Source organism: Megachile rotundata, chromosome 12 (assembly GCF_050947335.1).
Source record: "Megachile rotundata isolate GNS110a chromosome 12, iyMegRotu1, whole genome shotgun sequence".
NCBI classification, from domain to species: Eukaryota; Metazoa; Arthropoda; class Insecta; order Hymenoptera; family Megachilidae; genus Megachile; species Megachile rotundata.
The window spans coordinates 8,937,451-8,963,518 of record NC_134994.1 but is presented as its reverse complement, the minus strand read 5'-3'; the positions used below and the strand labels follow the sequence as shown (position 1 = coordinate 8,963,518).

The window sequence follows — 26,068 nt, the reverse complement described above, 5'->3', positions numbered from 1 at the left end:
AACGCGGTACGCTCGCGGTGACGATCATCGGTTGACTGAGCCTGTCGGGGCCCAGCAGGGCCCGGCCCATTGCTGGCACTCCAACAGTTTTGCTGCTGCTTGCTGCTTCCCTTTGCTTGCTTGCTGTTTAACGTCGCTACTCTTCTGCCTGCTGGTAGAACACGCGCCGACCGGGGCCTTCGTCGGCGCAGCTTGCTAAGCAGACGGTCGCTTCACCTGCGTACCGATGGCTTTGTTGAAAACGCGCCCCACTCTCTGCCGAACCCTCTAAGGCACCGATGCCTCTCGATACTCCCTTTCTTTCTCTTTCTCGAGATCCAATCAGTGTTCGCTCTTTTAATTGATCCGAATTTCCTCGTTGTGCACGAAATACGTTCATTCGTATTTTTCACGGTATCGATTTAACGAGAATCACGGCATTCGACGCTCCTTCGTGAGATGAAGATAAGAAATATTTTAATCGATCGAGTTTACGCGCGTATAACTTATTTTTGAACATGTGATTCACTCGGAAGATACGTCTTGATTGAAATTCGAATCAAGTGGCTGATTTTGAACAGTACTTTATTAACACGTGGTCTCTTTCGGAACATCGATGAATTTTAACGATGGTTGAACACGTGGAGCTTTATCTCGTAATAAAAAAATCTACCATTCTGTGTTTCGTTCAATTTCCAACTCCGTTTCGGAACCTGAATGGAATTCATTGAGAAATATAAAAATTCTCATTGTTCACTGTAATTGTACAACCTGATAACTTTGCTAAATTGAGACATCATGAAATACCGCTTTTATCGGTGTCAGACTTCCTACGTTCCGATATGTACACGCCGATTGTTCTCAAAGTGTAAGAAGCAGCAACGAGATTCCGATTATTGGTATTTCAGCCGAAATAACGAGGTAAATTCGCAGCGCGTGACTCGGGAAAAATGCTTATCTACGCATCGGATTAGCTCGATTTTTCTGAGCAAACAGTATTGCATTCGTGTAAAAATTCAATTGGAATACTCGAACATGTCCCACGCCGGTAAGGGTTAAACCGTTATAATTAACTCTGGTAATTAACTGCGGTATCTCTCGAATTCCCAACCGTAGAGCGTAGTTTCGTCGTTCCGGACAACTTCGACGTTCTATCATCTCGCCATAATAAAGCCAACCATCGATCAGTACATAGCTGACGGTCTGTGTTTATGTAAATGTGTGCGTGTTTGTCCGTAAGGATCGAGCGTGTGTTATTAAGGCGTGCAGTTAGCCGGCACGCGTCTGGGCGTATGGCAGACTCGGTGCACCTGTTTCGGCAAAAGGATCTGGTTGGACCACCTTACCCTTCGATTTTCTCCGTCTTTCTCTTTCCTCCACCTCCTCGAACGACTCTCGGACCGTCTGTTGTTTCGTACGTCGAATTCCCGTCTGGCTGGGTCGTGATCGAAATTCAATGAGAAGATCACCGATCGTATTAACCGGAGCAAGTTTGCTCCGAGAAATTAGCTTCCCTTGTGCCGCAGTCATGTTATCTCGACGGATCAACCTCGATCTTTTTTCTCCGCAAAAAGTCTTACCGCTGCGCGAGGATGCCAATGTTCCACGCTGTCGGACGTTTGCTCTGTCCCAGTTTGAATCCATCTTTAAATTATCGTGATTTGATCTCGTCGCGAATCAATTTTCGCATCGAAACATTTCTGGACAGTGGCGTAGGTGGTACTGCAAGGGGTGTCACCATTTTGTTAACCTTCTGAACAGTTCACATACTTGTTCATAATTCCACGCGCTGTATTTCCATGCACTGTACTTCTACGCACCGTAATTCCACGCGCTATATTTCCACGGTACGCAATTCCACGCGCTATAATTCCATGCGCCATAATTCCACGCGCTGTATTTCAACGCACTGTACTTCTACGCGCCGTAATTCCACGCGCTACATTTCCACGAAACGTAATTCCACGCGTCGTAATTCCACGCGCTATAATTCCATGCGCCATAATTCCACGCGCTGTATTTCAACGCACTGTACTTCTACGCGCCGTAATTCCACGCGCTACATTTCCACGAAACGTAATTCCACGCGTTGTATTTCCGCGCGCTGTACTTCCACGCGCTGTATTTCCACATTGTGAAAGCAATGTGAAAGCTATTACAGAAAGTTGAAATGTTTGGAATCGAACCCAAAATCCAGTGGCAATGAGTCTACCGAATTCGAACTGTAGTGTGTGTCACGAATATAACAATATATTTGTTAATGATTTGTAATGATTACCGCGTTAACGATGAACGAGGTACATAAACGGTAGAGCCAGCAAATATTTAGTCGTACAAATTTCTCGACGTACAGAGTAATCTTGTCGAGTCATCGAGAAAGCGTCTTCCATCGGCCCCAGTAGTGGAATAAATAATTAATATCGGCTTCTGTGCTCGTTACCCGTGGAGGTACCAGGAGCAAATTAATGGCGGTACTTTTTGCTGCAAATGGCCAGGATGGTTCGTCACACCGTAAAGAACGGAGGTCCGGTTAATAACGTCGATTATTCGGTCGAAGCTTCTAAACGAGAGAACGATTGTGTTTACAAACGGTCGTGCAACAATGGACGATTGTTCTGCACCGCGAACGGATATAATTCCGCAGCTAGTCCGCGTTCTAATCTCGACGACTTTCATTTAATTGATTACGTGTCAAGTCCCGGCCAGTTAGAACGACGCAAAACGATCAGCTAGACCGTGAAACGTTTATCGAAACAATACAGCCGATCATTTGCAAGCTTCCGTCTCGATGACAGGTAGAACAAAGTCGTCCCTGGTGAACGATGAATCGTTGCGATTCGCGACGATCTGAATTCCACGAATTTTTAAATTCTTCCGATGGTATAGACTGTCAACGACACTTTTGATTCATTAGTCGCGGGATTATCGGAGCGAAGAAAACGCGAATGAAAGGATCGAGAAAGTAGACGCGACAAAATGCGCCGAATAGGGAAACAATGAGATTGATCGTTAAGACGACCCAGTTTCACGGGAACGCAACAATGTTCTGGCTCGCTTACACTACCTGGAACACCGCCTTGTTCAGAAGTTAGCGTGAAGCAATCGTTTCGTTGCACAACTGATCGATGACAGCCGAGCTTTCCTCGGTTATGACGGCTAATTTGCATCCGTCGAAGGATACCGGGAACAAAGGGAAACGTCTTGCGCGGAATACGGGTCTCTCGGGTTACAATCGAAGTGCAACGTTTTCATATTAACATTGTTAAATAATACATCACCGCGCTAATTTTACAAACTTCTCGGTCTTCGGAATTCTCAAAACATGACGATTTAGCGTATTGCAAACTGGTGCATTTGGGTATTGATTGATTTAGAAATTTGGTAAGGTGCAAATTAGAAAATTCAGAAATTGGCAAAATTATTAATTGGGATATTTAAGAAAAAGATTTGTAATTATGGAAATTGAGATTGAGACGAGATTGACATTGAATTAGGAGGTGAGACTTCGGAATCCACGCGCTACAATTCCATGCGTCATAATTCCACGCGCTGTATTTCCATGCACTGTACTTCTACGCGCCGTAATTCCACGCGCTATATTTCCACGGAACGCAATTCTACGCGTCGCAATTCCACGCACTATAATTCCATGCGCTATAATTCCACGCGCTGTATTTCCACGTGCCGTAATTTCACGCGCTGTATTTCAACGCACTGTACTTCCACGCGCCGTAATTCCACGCGCTACATTTCCACGGAACGTAATTCCACGCGTTGTATTTCCGCGCGCTGTACTTCCACGCGCTGTATTTCCATACGCTATATTTCCACGCGCTGTACTTTCACACGACGTTATTCCACGCGCTGTACTTTCACGCGACGTTATTCCACGCGCTGTACTTTCACGCGACGTTATTTCACGCGCTGTACTTGCACGCGACGTTATTCCACACGCTGTACTTCCACGCGCCGTAATTCCACGCGCTACATTTCCATGGAACTTAATACCACGCGTTGTGTTTCCACGCATTGAACTTCCACGCATCGTATTTCCACATGCTGTATTTCCATGCGTTATATTTACACGCGCCCAAATTTCTCGCGCTATATTTCTACGCGCTGTATCTCCACGCGCCGTACTTCCATGCTTTACACCGTCACGCGTTCGATTTCTACAGGTTGAGTCTCAACGCGTCAAACTTCTACGTATTTAATATCCACGCTTTACATTCCCAGTTCCAAGAGCCCAAACCTGCACCATTCGATATACTATCTTCATAACGTTTTATCCTTGCCTTATTTTATTGTTCGAGAAGAGCGTATCGCGTACGAGCGCGTTACTTTAATCAAGCGGAAAAGACGTTCGCCTCTCGAGCCTCCGTTTCCCTCGCAGCAAATTGCCGACGGCGGGTTAGCGTCTCGACGTTAAAAACTTCAGCGTTCCGAGGGAAAGAAAGACGCAGTTTATTGTCGAGCGAGAAAGAAGGAAACGAAGAGGAGATAGAACGGGGTCCATTTTCCTAATAACGTTCGGCCACGACTCGGAGAGGGTTAGGTTCGTCGAGTTTCTTCCCATCCTTTTCCCGCTTTTCACTCGGACATTTTCCTCTCGGCTCCTCTTCCGGCATCGGCGGAACGGTTTTCCTCTTCTTGTTAAGCGCGCCCTTGCGCGAACCCCGCGACACGAACACTGTCTTTTCTGCCCGTTTCTGGTTCGCCTTTTCTCGAATTTCCTCTCGCGGACTCTCTTCCTTTTTTTGCTCAAGATAATCAGACGGGAAACCGAAAGTATAATGCAACCGTAAGAAACGTTTACTTCGTACGGGGTGGTCTTATATTCCTAGGGGATCAGAGATATAAATGTTTGATCGATGACATAAGCCATGACAAACCTACTGTGAGATGAAGGGTTAAGATAGTGTAGAAACTTTTAACTGAATGGACATTTATTAACAGAACAATATTTAAACATTTAATTAAATTTTAAGACTGACTGAAAATTAAATGAACATTCACTTGCAACCTCCATTTAATCCCTTCACGCTTCAAGGAATAGCTATAGTCATTAACGGGTCACACAAACAATATGGAACCAATGAATGCCTAAAATATCGAACATTGATTTGTAAGATATTCGAGTAAGTATATTTTGATGAAGTAGAGCGTACTTGGTAGGCACCCAGTATATCGATCACATGGCTGTCCCTTAAGCGTCGCGACGCCTCTCCGCAGCTCATTCACGACAGAAGAAAGGATCGTTAACGATCGGTGAGAACAGTCGAAACGTGAAAGAGTTTCGAGGATTCTTTTCTCCTTTTTACAGCCGGAGGAATTTATACGCGAAATCCGCGCGGACGGAATTTCATTTCGCTCTTTCATCGGGCGCGAGCCAGCCACAGGCCGAGAAAGAGATAAAAAAAAAGGGACGATTCTGTGTGTGTCGTTAACAGAAGAAGAAAGGGTGCGAACAGGAGGAGACCAAGAGGGTGACCAACGCGAAGGGACGCCAAGCGGAGACGAAGCGAAAGGGGTCGATAACACATATCCATCCCACCCTCTCCATCCCTTTCTATCTATTCTACCCTCGAATCACTCTGTGTGCAAGCAGCTCGGAGTTACTTAACGTGATTAAATCCTCCCTTCGGTCCCCCTCTCGCGCCATTGCAAACGCGTCGATTCGTCTCCTCGAGCCTTTTCTTCACCCTTTTATCCTTCGTATCGCCTCCTAGACGATCGAACTCGTTCGTGTTTTATTGCCGAAACCTTCGGCCTTAAAATGTCCCTTTCGGGAATGATGGGATGCGCGGAAATGCAACGCGATACGTAGAAGTATCCACGCGCTGTACTTCCACGCGTCGTAATTCCACGCGCTGTATTTCCATGTGCCATTATTCCGCGCGCTGTATTTCCATGCACTGTACTTCCACGCGTCGTAATTCCATGCGCTATATCTCCACGCGCTGTAATTCCACGGGCTGTATTTCCACGCATCGTAATTTCACGTGTTGTATTTCCACGCGCTGTACTACCACGCGTCGTAATTCCACGCGCTGTATTTCCATGTGCCGTAATTCCACGCGCTGTATTTCCACGCGTCGTAATTCCATGCGCTATATCTCCACGCGTTGTATTTCCACGCGCCGCAATTCCACGGACTGTATTTCCACGCATCGTAATTTCACGTGTTGTATTTCCACGCGCTGTACTTCCACGCGTCGTAATTCCACGCGCTGTATTTCCACGTGCCGTAATTCCACGCGCTGTATTTCCACGCACTGTACTTCCACGCGTCGTAATTCCATGCGCTATATCTCCACGCGTTGTATTTCCACGCGCCGTAATTCCACGGACTGTATTTCCACGCATCGTAATTTCACGTGTTGTATTTCCACGCGCTGTACTACCACGCGTCGTAATTCCACACGCTGTATTTCCACGTGCCGTAATTTCACGCATTGTACTTCTACGCGTCGTAATTCCACGTGCTATATTTCCACAGAACGAAATTCCACGCGTTGTGTTTCCACGCGCTGTACTTCCACGCGTCATAATTCCACGCGCTATGTTTCTACGCGCTGTATCTCCACGCGCGGTATTTCCATGCCTTATATCCTGACGCGTTCGATTTCTACATGTTGAATCTCGACGCGTCAATCTAACGCGAAATACGAGAGGTGATCTAGTCGGTATGACGTGCAGATTTATCGGGACGAAATCCGCCGTGTAGAAATCCAACGCGCGGAAACCTACAAAGTGCAAATTCGACGCGTGAAAATCCAGCGATACTAAAACGCGTGGAAATCGAACGAGTGGCAACGCGTATACATCGAGAGAATTTCGTGGTCGTCCATCTTCGATCGATCCTCCGTTCCTGAAACCTGTCAAAGGAATCGCGGTTGGCGAGCTTCGACTCGTTTCTCTTTATCGTGGCATCTTCAATTTATTGAATGCGATTCTTTTTTTCTCGCTCGGAAGAATTGTCATGCGTCCGAGAAGTTAATTAAGAGCGAACGAACCTAACGGTTGGCAAAAGGGTGCTTCTTTTCTTTCGTCTTAATTGGAGGGCTCTTTTAGCAATTAGAACGCGAAGGGAATTTCTTTTCTCTTAATAATTCGCCGTTACGAAGATATAAACGAACCTTTCAAGAACATCCTGCAACCCTTTCCCCCGCCGGCATCCACGGTTTTCTATATTCTCGCCGCGGTTCTTGGCATTCAGGCACGGTTTGCCGGCAACCTAAGCTCACGAAATTTATTTTATATCCCCAGTTTTAGGTGAATAGAGAAAGAGAGAGAGGGGAAAAGCCATTGAGATTCTTCGTTGCCTTCGTGCCGTGGCCGTTTCTCGTTCGCCCTGTCTACCGAAAAGATTTTCCACGGGAAATCTTATATGAAAAGATGCGAAGATGTTCACTCTTTGCAGACGATCCGAACCGACCCAAACGGAGCCTGGTTATTCATAAGACCGATATCGAACTCACCTCTCCAATGCAAATCGAGCGGAAGTCAACGATCACGAGAATCGACCACTACTCTCGTCGTTTTTCTTCTCGACGAACCAGCGGAAAGAAAGAAAAGCAAACGGAGAATTGCTCGATTAAAATCGTCGAGGATCGTTTAATCCTTCTTCTCGTTTAGCCCATGTTTTTCGGCAGATTTCTTTTCTTCTTGTTTATACTGCAAATATTTGGACGATCAACACGGTCTTAAACGAGAAAAAATAACTATTATTTAAACATTTAACGCGCCAAAAATTGGTTCTGTACTTCCACGTGCCGTAACTCCTCGCGTTGTATTTTCACGCGCCATAATTCCACGCGCTGTATTTCCACGTGTCGTAATTCCATACGCTGTATTTGCACGCACTGTACTTCTACATGATGAAATTTCACGCGCTATATTTCCATGCGTTGTACTTCCACGCGTTGTACTTCCACGCGCTGTACTTCCACGCGCTGTACTTCCACGCGCTGTACTTTCACGCGACGTTATTCCACGCGTTGTACTTCCACGCGTCGTAATTCCACGCGCTGTACTTCCACGCGCTGTACTTCCACGCTCTGTACTTCCACGCGCTGTACTTTCACGCGACGTTATTCCACGCGCTGTACTTCCACGCGTCGTAATTCCACGCGCTGTATTTCCATGCGCTGTACTTCCACGCGCTGTACTTTCACGCGACGTTATTCCACGCGCTGTACTTCCACGCGTCGTAATTTCGTGCGCTATATTTCCACGCGTCGTAATTTCATGCGCTGTACTTCCACGCGTCGTAATTCCACGCGCTGTACTTCCACGCGCTGTACTTCCACGCACTGTACTTTCACGCGACATTATTCCACGCGTTATAATTCCACGCGCTATACTTCTACGCATTGTATCTCCACGCGCCATGCTTCCATGCTTTATATCCTCAAGCGTTCAATTTCTACAGGTTGACTCTCGACGTGTCAAACTTCTACGTATTTAATTTCCACGCTTTACATCGTCACGTCCAATTTCTATAAGCTGAATCTCGACGTGTCAAACTTTTACATATTCCATTTCCACGTGCTGGATTTCTACGCAATGAATTGCACCCGATACCTCATGTATCTCAAAGCGTTAGGTGATAGATTCCTGCGCGTCGAACATCTACGTTTCTACGCGCATTTCCACGCGTTGTTTGAGTAACATTGTTTTTCGCTCGCGTGTTCGGCGTTAACACCGTGTTTGTCGCATTGTGTTGGTCACCTCGCGCTTTCGAATGAATCACGGTCACATTAAGTCCAAACCGATCGTTCCATGAAACGTACCGCTAAGCTGGCGGTATAGGCACGCAGTAGACACGCGACGCGATCGCGTGCAGTTTGAAAATGCATCGGGAGGATTGAGAGCAGAAAGGAAAAAGGCGCCGAGTGGAAGGCAGTCGGAGACGCCACGGAGGCGTACGACCTTCGTTCGTATATCGATTAAGCTCGGGTTAAGCTCAATGCCAAACCAAAAGACCCGTTCATCTGATCGTCTGCGACAACTCGCGCTGGAAAGTTATCGTTCTTCTAATATAATTTCGAATATTAAATTTTGAGGAAGAACATTAGGGAATACTGTTGAGATTCGATGCGAAACGGTAATCGATTATACTCGACGGGATTAACGAACCGTTCCAAGTAAACGGATGAACGAAAGCGGAGATTGAGATTTTCGTCGATGAAAATCACGATCGCGTGTATTTATTTTTCACGTGGTCAACCGTGAGAATGCACGAGCTTGATGGAACTCCGGCGTATTCGATAATACATCGTTCGGTTGACCCAGTTCCGAGATATCGAGTCTCGAAGTGGCGGAGCGTGGTGGTCGACCGAGAGCCGAGTTGGTTAGCGGTTTGCGTGGTAAACGGGGGTAAAATACCGAGCGAACAGCCGGGAAACGAAGGCATCATCCACGTGTATCGGATACGAGATTATTAACGGAACAGCCGGCAAGTGAAGCGTCGAAGAGGGCCCTTCGATCAGGAAACGACGGCCCGTCAATTTTTCGCGAATCACGCGTGTCTCAGACTCACAAATCTTCAACCGTTCAGACACGCTTGGCGTCGACGCAAAGAGAAACTTTTCGCCAACTATCTCTGATCGTCACAATTTCTGATCGCGTGCCAGAACGAGATCTCCGAAACGTTACATTTTCGCACGGAACATCGTTTCTTTCGCGATACTAACAGTTTCGTGGTTGCGAGCTGCAGTCAAATGTTTGCTGTTCGCTCGCAGTCGACGACTCGTCGGAACTCTCCTTGACTGAAACTCGAAAGTTAACCGCAAGTACGAGTCAAGCTCCTCTCTGGCAAGTTCGAGGAGTTCGACTAACTTCCGGTACTAACTGAAAGGAACTTCCGTCCTTTCAGTTCCCTCGATGCCCGTGGCGACTTCCTTAACACGTTTCACTTCGATGACGCGCAAGGTGCGTCTTATAATATCTGTTTAATACTGTTAATGACACACCGGGTGCGTCTTATACTTCGGATACATTTAATGACTCACTGGGTGCGTCTTGCACTGTCAGATATATTTTATGACACACCGGGTGCGTCCTGCACTTCGGATACATTCAATGACACACTGGGTGCGTTTGCAACTTCGGACACATTTAATGACACACCGGATGCGTCTACCACTGTCGGATATATTCTATGACACACCGGGTGCGTCTTGCACTTCGGACACATTTAATGACACACCGGGTGCGTCTGCAACTTCGGACACATTTAATGACTCACCAAGTGCGTCTACCACTGTCGGATATATTCTATGACACACCGGGTGCGTCTTCAACTTCAGTCACATTTAATGACACACCGGGTGCGACTTACACTGTCGGATACATTGAATGACACACTGAGTGCGTCTGCAACTTCGGACACATTTAATGACACACCAGGTGCGTCTACCACTGTCGGATATATTCTATGACACACCGGGTGCGTCTTGCACTTCGGATACATTTAATGACACACCGGTTGAGTCTACCACTGTCGGATATACTTAATAACACACCCGGTGCGTCTTCAACTTCAGACATATTTAATGACACACCGGGTGCGTCTACCACTGTCGGATATATTCTATGACACACCGAGTGCGTCTTGCACTTCGGATACATTTAATGACACACCAGGTGCGTCTACCACTGTCGGATATACTTAATGACACACCGGATGCGTCATATACTATTCAATATAGGTAATGACACACCCGGTGCGTCTTATATTCTTCGATACCTGATACCTAGGAATATTCTGTTACGAACCATCGAACGTATCAGATTCTCCAAGCAAATTTAATCAAAATATTCCGGACGAAATGTAGTTTAATCTGTTCGCTGAATCGTTACGGTTAGCACAAGAGGATAAGACGGCGCAATAGCCGAAATTGTCTGGCTGCTAAGCGGTACGGAACCGTAAATAATTGGGAGTACAGTTACTCTCGGTTTACGTGGTTCCGCGTAACGAAACAGATTGTCTAACAACGTACTAAAAAGCTCGGCATTAAACGCATCGTTCCGTGTGCTTGTTCGAAACGTTAGAACACAACATCTTAGCCCATTCGGGACAGAGATCCTATTATAGAACGATCCGAGACCTCTTGAATTTTACGTCACAGCCTGTAGACGACGTTTTTCGTGTAATTCAGATGCAAATGAGTACAGCATTCGGAAGGTTATTTGATTTCGTTTTAACGACAGTCGTATCGGACTGTGAGTACTTCAGCCAGTCTGGAACCGCGGTCAATAATCTGCGAATATCATTACAAACGAAATGCTGCATAACGATCATTAATCTCTTTGTACTCTTTCTAGCAGTCTTTGTAAGATTAGTTTGGATTGAACAAGTCGTTTAAGACGCAAACGGTACGTCACTGGTTGTGTCTTATACGTAAGACGCACTATGTGTGTCAGCAACTATATGGAACAATGTAAGACGCACCCGGTGTGTCAGAAATGTAAGAGACACTATAAGACGCACTATGTGTGTCAGCAACTGTACGAGACAGTGTAAGACGCACCCGGTGTGTCAGAAATATAAGAGACACTATAAGACGCACTATGTGTGTCAGCAACTGTATGAGACAGTGTAAGACGCACCCGGTGTGTCAGAAATGTAAGAGACACTATAAGACGCACTATGTGTGTCAGCAACTGTATGAGACAGTGTAAGACGCACCCTGTGTGTCAGAAATGTAAGAGACACTATAAGACGCACTATGTGTGTCAGCAACTGTACGAGACAGTGTAAGACGCACACAATGTGTCATTAACTGTATTAAACAGTGTAAGATACACTTAATCTGTCATTATCTTTATTGGACAGTGTAAGACGCACCCGGTGAGTCATTAAATGTATCCGTACTGGGTGTGTTCACTGTCACAACTCAGGTTTTATAAAAATTTGAGGTGTAGTTCAAATTATAATTTTTTAAAGTCGAAAGAAGAAATTGAGTAATCAGGAAACAGAATCGCGTGCACCTAATATTCTCATGAAAGGAGAAGCGACATCATTTGACGAGCCATCCGTTCACACGGCTAAGCCGAAGTATCGCTGGAGGCGCGTCATCTCGTAGTTACGCGATCAAACGCTACAAATTAGCGGACACCACGAGCAAACGTCATCAACTTGACAAGAACGCGATCTAACCGTGATCGAGCTACACCGACGTCGAATGGCGTAACCAACGCCCCGGGCTGTCACAATAATAACGCGAGACTGTCTTTGTCATGGCTAACGCAACGATTCTGACCTCTCTATTATCAGTCAGCACGAACCGTGCTCATCGTACTTATAAAGTTTGAAGCTACGAACAGCGTGTGTCTCCTAGGAAGCTTGAAGATGGCGGAGTGAAAATTTATATAGTTGGGAGTCTAAAAATTTAGGAATTCGAGAATTTGGACAAATTGGGTTGTTTCGAAAGTTTGGGAATTTGAAAGATTTCAGAATTGGAAATTTAGAATTGTATGAACTTGGATTTGAGAATTTTGGGATTTGGGAAAATTGGGATTTGGAAAATTTGGGATTTGGGAAATTTGGGATTTGGGGAATTTGGGACTTGGGAGATTTGGGACTTGGGAGATTGGGGACTTGGGAGATTGGGGACTTGGGAGATTGGGGACTTGAGAGATTAGGGACTTGGGAAATTTGGAATTCGGGAGATTGGGGACTTGGGAAATTTGGGACTTGGGAGATTGGGGCTTCGGAAATTTGGAATTTGGGAGATTGGGAACTCGGGAAACTTGGGACTTGGGAGATTGGGGACTTGGGAAATTTGGAATTTGGAAGATTGGGGACTTGGGAGATTGGGGGCTTGGGAAATTTGGAACTTGAGAAATTTGGAATTCGGGAGATTGGGGACTTGGGAAATTTGGAATTCGGGAGATTGGGGACCTGGGAAATTTGGAATTTGGGAGATTGGGGACTTGAGAAATTTGGAACATGGGAAATTTGGAACTTGGGAAATTTGGGACTCGGAAAATTTGGGACTTGTGAAATTTGGAACTTGGATAAATTTGGGACCCGGGTAATTTAAATCTTTGAGAATTTGGAATTTTTGAAACGAGAAACCTTGAAAACGTTTACCAAATTCTGGTCTCAATTAGTTCAGTAACAGAATTTATCCTTTTATGCAAACGTTAATTATCGGCTTTCAATTACGATCAATACCCAGCTAGTTAATTAACATATCTCGAAGCCAAAGCACGGCATGTCTTCCCCAAACTATGCATTCGAATATCTGAATATTCAATTCGAAACGGAAACAGTTCAAATTACCCGAACAAAGAATTCGTAGCTGTTTGAAATAATCCGAATAATTGAAACGGTTCAACAATTCGAAGCGTTTCTATCCCAGTTAAAACTTAAATTTTCGTGCAGCAAGCGATCAAACAAATGAGATAACTGAAGAGACGAGCATATTCCTCGAATTCTGTGAAAAGTCGTGATTTTAACGACTTCACGGCGCTGAACGTGTAGCATAATTGGAGAAGTAGGTCAACTCCGCTCGATACTACACAGAGGTAACTGACAGCGACTGGCGTAGTAGCGGGGGGTTCGATATTCAATATTTAATTTGTCTGAGCACGTGTACGAGCCCTCTATTGTAAACTCATCCTACGAGGGGTTGTTTTAACGCTGGTTAACTCTGCTTAGACTCGTAACGACAAAACGGACTTTCAGAGTAATTTCAAGAGCGGAGTCGTTAGTTTTCCTTCGATGGAGACCAAGTATCGGTTTCGCAAGTTTATCGACTCTCGATCGAAAGTTTAACTACCGTTTGAATTGCTGGGGAGGTTCACGAAAACTTAGTAAGAATACAAATCCGTCGAATTCTAATTCGCTCAAGTCCCAAATTTTGCGAGTCCCAAATTTACCAAGTTCCAAATTTCTCAAGTTTCAAATTTCTCAAGTTTCAAATTTCCTAAGTTCCAAATTTCCCAAGTTCCAAATTTCCCAAGTCTCTAATCTCCCGAATTCCAAATTTCCCAAGTTCCAAATTTCCCAAGTCCCCAATCTCCCAAATTCCAAATTTCCCAAGTTCCAAATTTCCTAAGTTCCAAATTTCCCAAGTTCCAAATTTCCCAAGTCCCAAATTTCCCAAGTCCCCAATCTCCCAAGTTCCAAATCTCCCAAGTCCCAAATTTCCCAAATTCCAAATTTCCCAAGTCCCCAATCTCCCGAATTCCAAATTTCCCAAGTGCCAAATTTTCCAAATCCCCAATCTCCGAAGTCCCCAATCTCCCAAGTCCCAAATTTCCCAAGTCCCCAATCTCCCAAATTCCAAATTTCTCAAGTCCCCAATCTCCCGAATTCCAAATTTCCCAAGTTCCAAATTTCCCAAGTCCCCAATTTCCCAAGTCCCCAATTTCCCAAGTCCCCAATTTCCCAAGTCCCAAATTTTCCAAGTCCCAAATTTCCCAGGTCCCCAATCTCCTAAGTCCCAAATTTCTCAAGTCCCCAATCTCCCGAATTCCAAATTTCCCAAGTTCCAAATTTCCCAAGTCCCCAATTTCCCAAGTCCCCAATTTCCCAAGTCCCCAATCTCCCAAGTCCCCAATCTCCCAATTCCCCAATCTCCTAACTCCCCAATCTCCCAAATTCTAAATTTCCCAAGTCCCCCATTTCCCAAGTCCCAAATCTCCCAAGTCCCAAATTTCCCAAATCCCAAAATTCCAAAATCCAATACCTCAACTTCCCAAAGTCCAAAAGACCCAAATTCACATGAAACGCAAATACCCCTGAAGCTATGAAGCTACAGTTTGCGAATTGATTTCAAAAGTTCAAATGACTGTAATTAAAATCCCTGATCAAGCACTATGGCAGAGTAATCGAAGGCAGAGGTAAAAATTCGCGTATCGACCGTCATTGGACAGGACAGATACAAGCTGCATATATTCATGAAGCGACGTAATGATACGCACACTGGAGCCGCGGACACGTGTACGCGCTTGTAATAATACCAGCTGCACGGTTCGAGCGGCTTCCGAACCGCTCAACAGGTATCGATTCGGGCAAATGTCAAAGGTGGCACACTCGGAATGAAATTGCATTCTCTCAATAAATTAGCCTTCCCAGTTTGTCCTTCGTTCTATAGACTTTTCGAATTCATCCGCGGCCAACTAGCGACCCTTAAAATTTACACACGCTGCACGTAGCGTTTGCGTAACTACGATACGAATACTTTGTATCGTCGTTTTTATTCCGACTATTTATTAAGGCAAAAAAGCTTGCACTGAAATGGTAAATCAATTGTAATTTCATCTTGCTGTTATTTTATTTTTCGAAATAAAGTGAATAACAATTAAGTTAAGCACAATAAACCACAATTAATGGTATCGATATTTTATCAAAAACGTGGTAACAATTTAAATAATATAGAAATGCGGATACAAGTGGAAAAAGGGAGCAGAGTTTAATTAGAGAAAAGAGCAGTAAAGAGTTTATCGGATTCCAAAGACGTTCCCGATTGGCGTGACGTGTTTCAATTTGTTGAAGCCCGCTTCAAACCTCGAGGCCAGCCATTATCGTGCAGTTTTAATACCGTTCGAGTAAGTTTCCACGCACAATATTAAGCAGCCTTCTCGCACCCGTTGATCCCTTACACCGTCTAAAAACACGCGAATAAAATAATCGCGTGCACTTCGCGTAATCAAAGAGCTCCCTCCAAAAAAACAACCCCTAACAAGGGACTAAATGGAACAAGCCTATGTTGCGTTCATGACGATGATCGAACGATCACGAACGCCCGTTGCACACTTATCAATTTCGTTTTTAATTTGCTGCAGTTTATAAACGGTAGCTGTGCCGTGACCGATTACTTTCTTCGCGCGTATACGATTTTTATACCAGCTCTGTTACTTTATTATTGTGTACTTTTACAGATGTAACTTTATGAGATATATATTTTATTTGACTGAGTATGTAAAGTTGTAGTTGGAGGTAAAGTTCCGTAGTTACGAAGTTACTGAAGTTCTGGAGTTTAGAAGCACTTTTCAAGTACAGGGATTTCTGAGTTTCGGAATTCTTACTTCATGAAATTCGTGTGTTCAGAAGTTTTTAAGTTCTTGTTTTTATCTGAAATTCCTGAATCAGAGAATTGCTGTGTTCCAATGTCTCTAAGCCTCATATCCCTACATGCCAAAGTTCCTAAGTCCCAAATCTCCCAAATTCCAAATTTCCCGAGTCTTCAATTTCCCAAGTCCCAAATCTCCCAAGTTCCAAATCTCCCAAATTCCAAATTTCCCAAGTTCCCAATTTCCCAAGTCCCCAATTTCCCAAGTCCCAAATTTCCCAAGTCCCAAATTTCCCAAGTCCCAAATTTCCCAAGTCCCAAATTTCCCAAGTCCCAAATTTCCCAAGTCCCAAATTTCCCAAGTTCCAAATCTCCCAAGTCCCAATTTTTCCAAGTCCCCAATCTCCCAAGTTCCAAATCTCCCAAGTCCCAATTTTTCCAAGTCCCCAATCTCCCAAGTTCCAAATCTCCTAAGTCCCAAATCTCCCAAGTCCCAAATATCCCAAATTCCAAATCTCCCAAGTCCCAAATCTCCCAAGTCCCAAATCTCCCAAGTCCCAAATCTCCCAAGTCCCAAATCTCCCAAGTCCCAAATCTCCCAAATTCCAAATCTCCCAAATTCCAATTTTCCCAAGTCCCCAATCTCCCAAATCCCAAATTTCCCAAGTCCCCAATCTCCCAAGTTCCAAATCTCCTAAGCCCCAAATCTCCCAAGTCCCAAATCTCCCAAGTCCCAAATCTCCCAAATTCCAAATCTCCCAAATTCCAATTTTCCCAAGTCCCCAATCTCCCAAATCCCAAATTGCCCAAGTCCCCAATCTCCCAAGTTCCAAATCTTCCAAGCCCCAAATCTCCCAAGTCCCAAATCTCCCAAGTCCCCAATCTCCCAAGTCCCAGATCTCCCAAATCCCAATTTCCCCAAATCCCAAATTTCCCTAATCCCAAATTTCAAAGCTCCCAAGTCGTAAGTCCACATCTCCAACTTCCTGTGTCTCAACACCTCCAAATCCCAAATTTCCAAGATCCCAGGTCCCAAAGTGAAATTGAATCTCCTGAAAGATAAGCGACAACCCTCCCAGATTAATCCTCCCTTATCAATCTCCCCCAACGATGAAATTTCCGTATCGAATCCACAAAAGGCGGTACGCCAAGGAAAAAACGTACCAGGAGCACACGCTCCACGCGGGATAACGAAAATGGGACACTCGGCGGTGTAGATAGGCAAGACTCGGGTAGCAGGATAGAATAGCTCGATCAGCGATATTAATTTATCGGTCTCGTTTGTTCGCGTCGCGAGCCAGTAGCGACAAGACGGCTGAGCGATTGAATATTAAATGGCGGAGTCTCTGTCTGCTCCTCGGCGAACTTCGCCCAAGGGACTTCCTTCGAACTAGAAAACGAGGCTGAGAGGTAGGACGGGTCGCGAGAGATAGGTATAGCGAAACGCAGCGACGGGAACAGGAAAACGCGAGACAGAGACGGAGAAACGGAGTTCGTGATAGAGAACGACGGAGAGAAGACTGCCGGGGGCGATTTCAATAATTAATGTCACGGGAATTGCCGTGCAACGCCGATGGTACCGGTGAAGTTACTGCCGCAAACTTGAAATTCCCTGTCGCGGTATTCGAGGCAGATCGGTCCATGGATAATTACTGCGATTATCCGGCGGACAAGCCGGCAAAGTCTTCGGGAGTTTATCGGGACGGTTCTAATGAAAACTTCGCGAAGTAGTTGAGCGCTCAAGCTGGCTCTCTCAACGGCCGATAAATTTTCTTTCGCGGAGTTCGCGGCTCTCGCGCGAAATTCCCAAAGATCGAGTCTATGAGAAACCGATGCGTTAAATGGAAAAATAAGAAAGATAAATTTACCTTGTCGAAGAACTGAGATCGATCCTTCCGCTTGTTAACCCGACAAGTTAATTCCTTATTCCAACCAAATTTCTTTCGTCTTAACGGTACAGATTCGCCTTACGTGTACTCATCTTGATTATCTGTACGTTTTAATTGCGATGCGCTTACGCAATCAAGTCTCGTGCATTTTTTACTAGAAGTTCCGGTGGAAAAATAACTTGCTCAACAGGTTAGTACGCATGACTGGCAAATTTGTCGTAACCTGTTCGAAGAGGAAACGATCGCGTTTGGAACATCGGAGTTATTTAATGATTACGTGTAACGACGAAAATTATAGGATTTCAAATTCCAAGATCCCTTAGAGGTTTCCCAAACGTCTCCAATCCTCTAAATCCATAAATCTATTCCCCGATAAATTGAATCTCTTCCCCCATAAAATTATCGTCGAGCGTGAAATAATGGAAAGCAAACCGTCTATCAGTTTTGGGGTAAAAAGGGTTGGTCGTTGAACGTCTGACCTATAATTCAACCGACAAAGACACCTTCAGAGTCTGATAAAAGGAAAAAAGGGAGAAAAAGTTGTTACGATTGGTACCGTGTCCTGGGTCGATCCACGAACGACGACAGAAGGTCGAATCCTAGACGCCGACACGGGATGGTTGGTCTCCATGGAAACCACCTTCTCGTCTCATCGTTCTCCGGCTCATCCTCCTCGACGTATCGCGAGAGAAGAGGAGAGAAGAGGACCAGGAAGCGAGGCAGATGAGAGAAACGAACAAGAAAAAAGAGAAATAGCGAGGGGAGAAACAGGAGACAGGGGGGTAGGAAGATAGCAGCCAGACCACGGAGGGCAAAACGGCAAGAGGAAAAGAGGCATCCGATGCCGGGGAGGTTATTTGTTATGTGCTGTGTTATACGCTCGCCTTCGTCTTCGCGTGCATCCCTCTCGCGTGTGCACACGCCTGTATTATGTACACAGCAGCCACTCTATGGGAGAAATAGAAAATTGCTGCTCGTTTTTCCGGCTCATTTATACCCCTGGAATCTTATGAATTAGGACACTTGCACGTGTAACTATCGCGTATGACAAGTTTCACGTAAAAGCATCCCAAAACGAAAATGTCTGCGTTAACGTTTCGGTTGTAACACGTAATGGAACCAGTAAAACTGCACTCCTTTACTGGATAGTCTAATACGACTTCATAACATAAAAGCATCGTATAACACTTGTATATCAATTTCAAGCTTGAACTTTGCTGAAAACGACTCGTGAAGATTCTTATTACAAAATGGCCGTTGTAATGGAGCACGGTGAAATTCGTGCTCTCGTACGAAATGGTCTGATTTCATAACGTAAAAGCATCGCACAATAATACTTATCATATATCAATTTAAAGCTTGCTTACTGAAGAGGACTATGTAAGTGGTTTAAGAATACTCTCGTTACAAAATAGTTGGTTGCAGCAACCGCGGTGAGATTCATGTATTTACTTGAAAGTCTAACGTGATTTAACGGCACGAAAGTATCAAGAAATAGAACTTATGAGACATCAATTTGAAGCTTTAATAAAGACAACCGAAAGATTTCGTTGGTCTCCAAAGTGGCCAGCTGCCAGATACAACAAACAATGACCGAACTTGAAACACATAAACTCTGACAAGGTTTGCGACACAAAAGTGTCACATATCAATTTGGAGCTCGAAGTTTGATACAAACGACCGTGTAAACGTTTCATTAATGTTCTGCGCGCGAAATGGTCGACTGTCAATTGCAACAAACAACGCGCAGCGAAATTCGTGTAACGTATCGCGAATTTCAATCGAGGTATTCTATGCCGGTAATTAAATACAATATTTAGAGAACATACAGGAACGCGACAGTGTGTTAGATGTCGATCAGAAAATATGATTGACTCGATGAAAGCGCCTACGATTTCCACGGATCACTGCCTACAAATTGTTAAAGTTGCCGGAACGAGACTGACTTAATTATTTTCCGAGGCGAATTGAACGAAAGTCAAAGAATCGGCCCTTTTTGCCAGGCGCTCGTGATCGCGCGGCTAAAGGTCGTCGGTCACGCGATCACGCCCTCGCTCGTTAACACCTACACGCGTGTACAGGTGGATAAATTCCACGAGGAAGCGCGCTGGTAGGCGGCAAGCACGCGCATTACAATTCCAACATGGTTAACGCGTTCCCTCCTCTTAATCAGCTCGAGACCTCCTTGAGTCTGTTCTCCTTGATAAAGAGGAAGCCGAGGTTAACCCTTTTGTTCAGAATCTGTTCGAAACCCATACATTTTCTACTTTCCCCGTTTCACTGCACCCGTGTGTTACTACGCTGATAAAAGTGCAATAATTTTTCGTAACATTCGTTGCTGTCTCTACTGAAATAATGGAAAATGTGTTCAGATTTTTCAAGGTGGTTCACTGAAATGCAATGTTGCCTCCGGATGTACAATTTGTAGATAAAGGTTTTCCCGAACCACAAAGGATGACAAATCGTGTCGAAGTCCTGCGATGACTAAGGTTGAGGTTGTTTACGGAGTTTCAAACGGCTCTACAGAAAATTAGATGACTCAATGCTAATGACTCAATGTAAACCGTACACATGTTGTAGATACTTTTCACTTTGAAAAGTGTCAAGATTTTCAACAGAAACATAGTTAATAGAAATTGATGACAAGGAACGAGTACTTAAATTAATAGGGAGAATATGAAGCACAGAATGAAAGAGGTTGGCAAGGGGTTAAAAGAGGGCGAGATTCAGGGTTGATGTCGGTGGGCGTTTCGTAGCTTCCGAGGTGGCAGGAAGTGGCTGCAAAGAAACGTACCGACCTCGAAGGTAAATCAAGAGTCTTAAGGGGAACCGGAAACGGCCGATTCGGAGATTAGATCCGAGCTCGCTTCGCCATCGTCCCGTAAAAGTGTCTAACACCGAGGTTCCCCTAATCGTCCAATTACTTTCGCCTGTTCGCTTCAGCAGCCCCGTGAAATCACGCGTTCGCGCGAGTCGAGTGCAGCCTTTCGAGGGTTCGATTTGACGCCCGATGAAAGCCGCGAAATCGGTTTAATCAGCACACCAAGGCCAGTTCAAATTTACCCGAACGAGAGTCGAACTCCCGTAGCCCGTGGCTTCGAAATGTGCCGAGAGGGTAGCCGGTCGCGAGAGCTGACCTATAATAGGCGTCGCAAAGTGGCCAGTGTATTCGAAGGGAGGACCGTGTCGAATGGTTAATTCATGAAACAGTATCCCTTGCTTCTCCCTCGGCCACTTTCGACCCCCGAAACAGCCTCCGTCCCGTTTAGAAACGTTCGAATATCAATGAATCCACAGGTTTTGGACCTTCCACAACTTTTCACGGGAGCACCTCCCTTGGTCAAGATAAACAAGAGGGATAAAGACAAACAAATATTTGGGTTTTGACGCAGTCGACACGGTTAGTCACGCTGTCTACATATTTCTAGCTTCGCCAGGAGCAATTATGTGAAATTTACAAATTGCCAGCTTCAGGAGTTACCATTCTCGAATTAGATACCCTGAATACTCTGCACCCTTTAATTTCAACAAGATCCTGAATAAATCCCAAATTAGTAAGTATCCTAATCTCCAAGTACCCAAATTCGCAAGTCCCAAGATCCATTCATCCCCAAATCCCAAGACCTAAGGCCCCACATCCCTAAATCCCCAAACTCCGCAAAAACGCACACAAAGCTGTTAACAATTCTAGAGTGTTCTTTAAGCAAAACCCAATCCTTTTTACTTTCCTACGGACTTTCCAGGTGTTCGATAAAACCGCTCATAATCAGATGACCGTCACTCACGAGACGTTAATAGGGTTTCCATGTTAATTCGATCGCGCGACACGTGACAATTCAGGTATTAAACGAATCGAACGGTCGATAACGGCAGGGAATCTATAAAGGAAAGTACCCTCGGAGTAGGGGCAATTGAAAATTCGGTCGAACGCGAAAGAGCGAGGGCGGCATAATATTTTCCCGAAAATAAATGTGCAGATGTTTAAGGTAAACAGTTATCGAAGCGCACTCGGTGTAACGTAAATTTTCCACGCGTCGTCGAAATATATTTTCCCCCCTCGTTCCGGTGTGCACGTGTTGGTATATGTTTCACGCACGTGTATGCGTAGAATCGCGAGTCAAATATAAATTACCCGGGACGTGGAGTTAATGGGAAAGGTCAGTGACTGTGAAACACGGCTGGAAATTGACGTTCACGGTTTTTGCGGATCGCAATGAATCCACAGGTTTTCTTTTTTTTTTCTCCTTTTTTTTTGTCGTGTTTTCCATGGGCCGCTACTTTGTTTCCACCGAGCCGGCGCAAATAATTTCAACGCTGCAGTTTTATGAAAATATTTCTGTCGAAAGAATACGAGGTAACCCGGTACGTCCCCGCGCCATCCTCGAACAACGTTACAAACGCACCTATTAAATTAGCCCCGGTGGTTTTGTCGTTTCACCGTACCTATTGTCGGCCATACAAAAGAATGGTAGGGAGGGAAAAAAACACGGGAATTAAATTGTTTCGAAATGTCCGTTTCCGGTATTCGTTGCAAACGGCCGTCGTTAAAAATATTAGTGGCGATAAAAATTGTTTTGTTCAGGTTAATCGTGTTTCGAGTGAAATAAACGTTACGTGGATATTAATTAATACGTTTCAATTTAAATGATCCGCTCGGACTGTTCCTTTTTTTTTAAATATTCAACAGCTCCGTCGAACGTCGAATATTTTACCACGCTCCGGTATTCGCGCATCCATTATCCAGGTATTTGAACATTCGAGTATTTAACGAAGTTTAGTTGTCGGTATTAAGAAGCTTGTTATCGTCAGTCACATAATGGGATAGCTTTCGGGCGCAGAGTCGCACACGTAACAGGGTTTCCCGACTTGATCGCGCCATCGAGCATTTTCACTAGTCAGAGGATTACCCCCGAAAGGAACGTACACGAGGAAATTTTACTTACGAGGCTTCGCGGCTTCCTGCGGCGTCACTTCAGTCAACTGCAAAAAAAAAACAATGATTGTTCGCGACTGATACGATATCGTATTCGATCCGCGATATCGTCGATAAAGTGTACCGTGTAATCGAGCTATCTCTGATTTTCAATTAAAATTTAAAAAACCTATTTTTCACGAACGGCGTTACGCGAAAGATAAAATTCGAGGCCAGAAATACACACGGTCATTCGTTTAAAAAATGATATCGACCAAAGCGTTTACCGTGTACGTGTCGCGTGCAAGCTGGCCAGTCGTGGTCTCGCAAATTTCAATTAATCGTGCTGCTCCATCGCCGGAGAGAAAGCTACCGTCGCGAAAAAAAGGTTACATCGTGCGTGCTATCGCGGAAAAAAGAACTTCGTGTCGCGTCTAGCCGAAATTAATCCTTCTTAGACTGATATGTGGACTCGCCACAAATCTCTGCCTTGCGAAATATAAACTATACTTTCACTACTCTTATTTATTGCATGCGTGACTTATGTCTCGCGATAGACAAGACTCAATAGCGGAAGCTATTTCAATTCTAACTTTCCTAAGTTATTTTTGTCAGCTTAGCGTGTCTGGTGAGACTTAAAATTGAAATAACTTCGTGACATCATGTTGAAATAAATCTAAAAACGATGCATTTCGACGACTATCGTAGGTGCACATTTCGAATCGCTTTACCTGCAAAATGTTAATCGCGTCCTAGTTACGTCCCGTGTTAAATCGAACACCACGAACAATGCATTTCAATCCGAGCGCAATTAAAATCGAGTGGCGTTTACAAGCATAAAGACATTCGTGCATTGTGCAATTTGTTTACGCTTAATCATCGAAGCCGTCGAAATAGTTGAGTCCCGTGCATCTCGCGAGCCATTCTTTCCCCGTGGTCGAGCCACCGCTCTTCTTCGTCTCGTTCTTGCAGCCGAGTCGGTGCTTTTCGGAACACGAAACTCTTGACACGATGCCAAGTGGCACGAAACCTCGGGAACACCAACATCGATCGATCGAACGAACCGTCGAGTATTTAGTTGTGGCCACCGACTAGCCTCGTGTACAACGGAGAAACCGAAAATCCGCGTTTACACTGGGCGTCCGCGTTTTATGTAACGAAAGGATGGACGACGGCGTTCGCGAGGAAGCCGCCTTTATCCGCAACGAAAGGCGTCCGTCTCGACCAGAGAGAACGAGCTTCTTGACGCTGTGCCAAGTGGCACGAAACACTCTGCTCGATGCGATTCGAAACGTTTCCACGATCGATAGTCGCGAGACCACGACACGCGTGCGACAAACCGATCGTTCGATTCTACGGCTCGTATAAACGCTGATTTATATTGTTCGCTCGGACACGCGACACGATCTAACGGTTTCGCTCGGACAAATACTTCTTAAACCGCTGTTTACGTACGAGAACTTTTAACCGGGACAATTTTTCAATCGCACGAAAATCGAGAGGTAAAGGTCTTGCGAAATATGCAGATTTTACGGTTAGGTTCAGAGATGCTCAGAGATTGATTAACACTAGATTTACGGAACCCGGATAATAGGTCTATTTTAGATGACAGAGTTTGTTAAGAAATTTTTGTAAAAATGTCAACTTTCAACAAAAGAATCAATGTTTTAGGCAGTTCACATATCATCTGCAATTTATTTATTTTTCTATTTTAGGTAAATTTAAATAAAAGTGACCATCAAACGTCCGTAAATCTAGTGTTAACATAAAATTTTCTATTTCGGAAATTTATAAATTTGGAAACTAATATTGAATTCGCGAATAAAACGAGAGGTTGCGAAATAAAGAGATGCTCACCTTCGCCAGTACAGGATTGAACGTGAACTTCGATTCGAGTTCCTTCCTCGGTGTCTGGGCGATGGCCGTCAGAGGCGTGGGTGGCATGGTCATTTCCTGAAACACAGACGATCGATGGTCGATTAGCATTCCCGGTGTAAACGAGACGATTCGAGTGACGAGTTAACGCTTTCACTGTCGCGATTAACTCGTTGGAAGTACAAACGTCCGTTTGAATTTACTAAATATAGGTCCATAAAAGTTTGTAACCTCGGCAAGATCATTATCCTATCAAATATTCTCGCATTACTCCGTATGATTAACGCGTCGATCGACGAACCATCTTTCAATTAAATCCCATATATCGATTATCCGAACGATTACAATCATCTTGACAAGCTACTCGAAAGAACCATTTTCACGATATACCTTCAACATATCGTGTTGAAAGCAGCATGAAGGCATAATGTAGTGGAGCGAAGAGACACTATGTCAATACATGTTAGTCTTGCTAGTAGACGAATTTTTGTGAACCTCACGTTGGAAAGAGAAAACGGTTTCTTAGAAGTAAATTCCTTCTGGCAATAGTCCCTAACGAATACCTGAACCGTAGCATCGGAATTTGGCGCCAAATGAAAGATAAACATCAAAGTGCAGAAAGTACCTAACAATCCAAGAGAAAAAAGTTGGCGTTCATTCACCGCAAATCTCGAATTTGATACTCGAATTGGAGAAAACGTAGCCATGAAACAAGCGTTCCCTTCTTGCATGGTTGGCGCGTAATTCGCGTAAAAGCTGACCCTTTTCCTTTCATCGAGGCATCGTCACCCAGCCAGGGGTTGTGCAAGCCGCAAACACACGGGCTCTTTTGCGTAAGAGCGGGCGCATCTGGGCCACGATTACGTCAATGAGCACCGAAGGAGCAAAGCAGACAGAGAGAGAGGAAGAGGTCTACTAATTCCGTGTATGATCAGCCATGCCGAGCAGGTACTCGGAACTCGCGTCTATTAACGCTGGTCCGGGCGGTTTTGCGTGCATCCACACTGTCGGCGGAGAGGGCAGGCTAGAAGTCGCAAACACGCCAACAATGCAGCCTCTGGTGTGTGGAGCGACATAGCGCAGCGAACGAAACGCATTTCCATCGGGCGAATCGTCGAGACCGATTCATTGACCCGTCGAGACATCCGTCGACGGGAACAAAGAGCGACGAGACAAAAGGCTCCGCTCTTTCTCGTCTACCGTGCTTATGTTCTTTCTACGATCAACCGCAGAACTTGTTTACCAACGAGCCTCGCGTTACACCGGGAACTGTGCGAAAATTACGACGATTGGATTCTTACTCTCTCGTTAATAATACGCTCGTAGGATTCGCTTGGGAAAATACTAATATAGGCGCAGGAAAATTTATATTTTCCTTTTAC

General features: G+C 44.8%; 1 protein-coding gene across 5 annotated transcripts in view; it reads right to left on the bottom strand.

Annotated features, from left to right (window-relative positions):
* Positions 1-26,068, bottom strand: part of lilli (AF4/FMR2 family member lilliputian) — a 144,770-nt gene that overhangs the window by 21,655 nt on the left and 97,047 nt on the right. For all 5 annotated transcript variants that reach the window (XM_012283006.2, XM_012283007.2, XM_012283008.2 and 2 more), the window contains 2 exons: positions 24,669-24,764; positions 22,843-22,879 (listed from right to left, as the gene is read on the bottom strand). In XM_012283006.2, the coding sequence (XP_012138396.1) occupies positions 22,843-22,879; positions 24,669-24,764 (133 nt within the window). The remainder of the gene's footprint in view (positions 1-22,842; positions 22,880-24,668; positions 24,765-26,068) is intronic.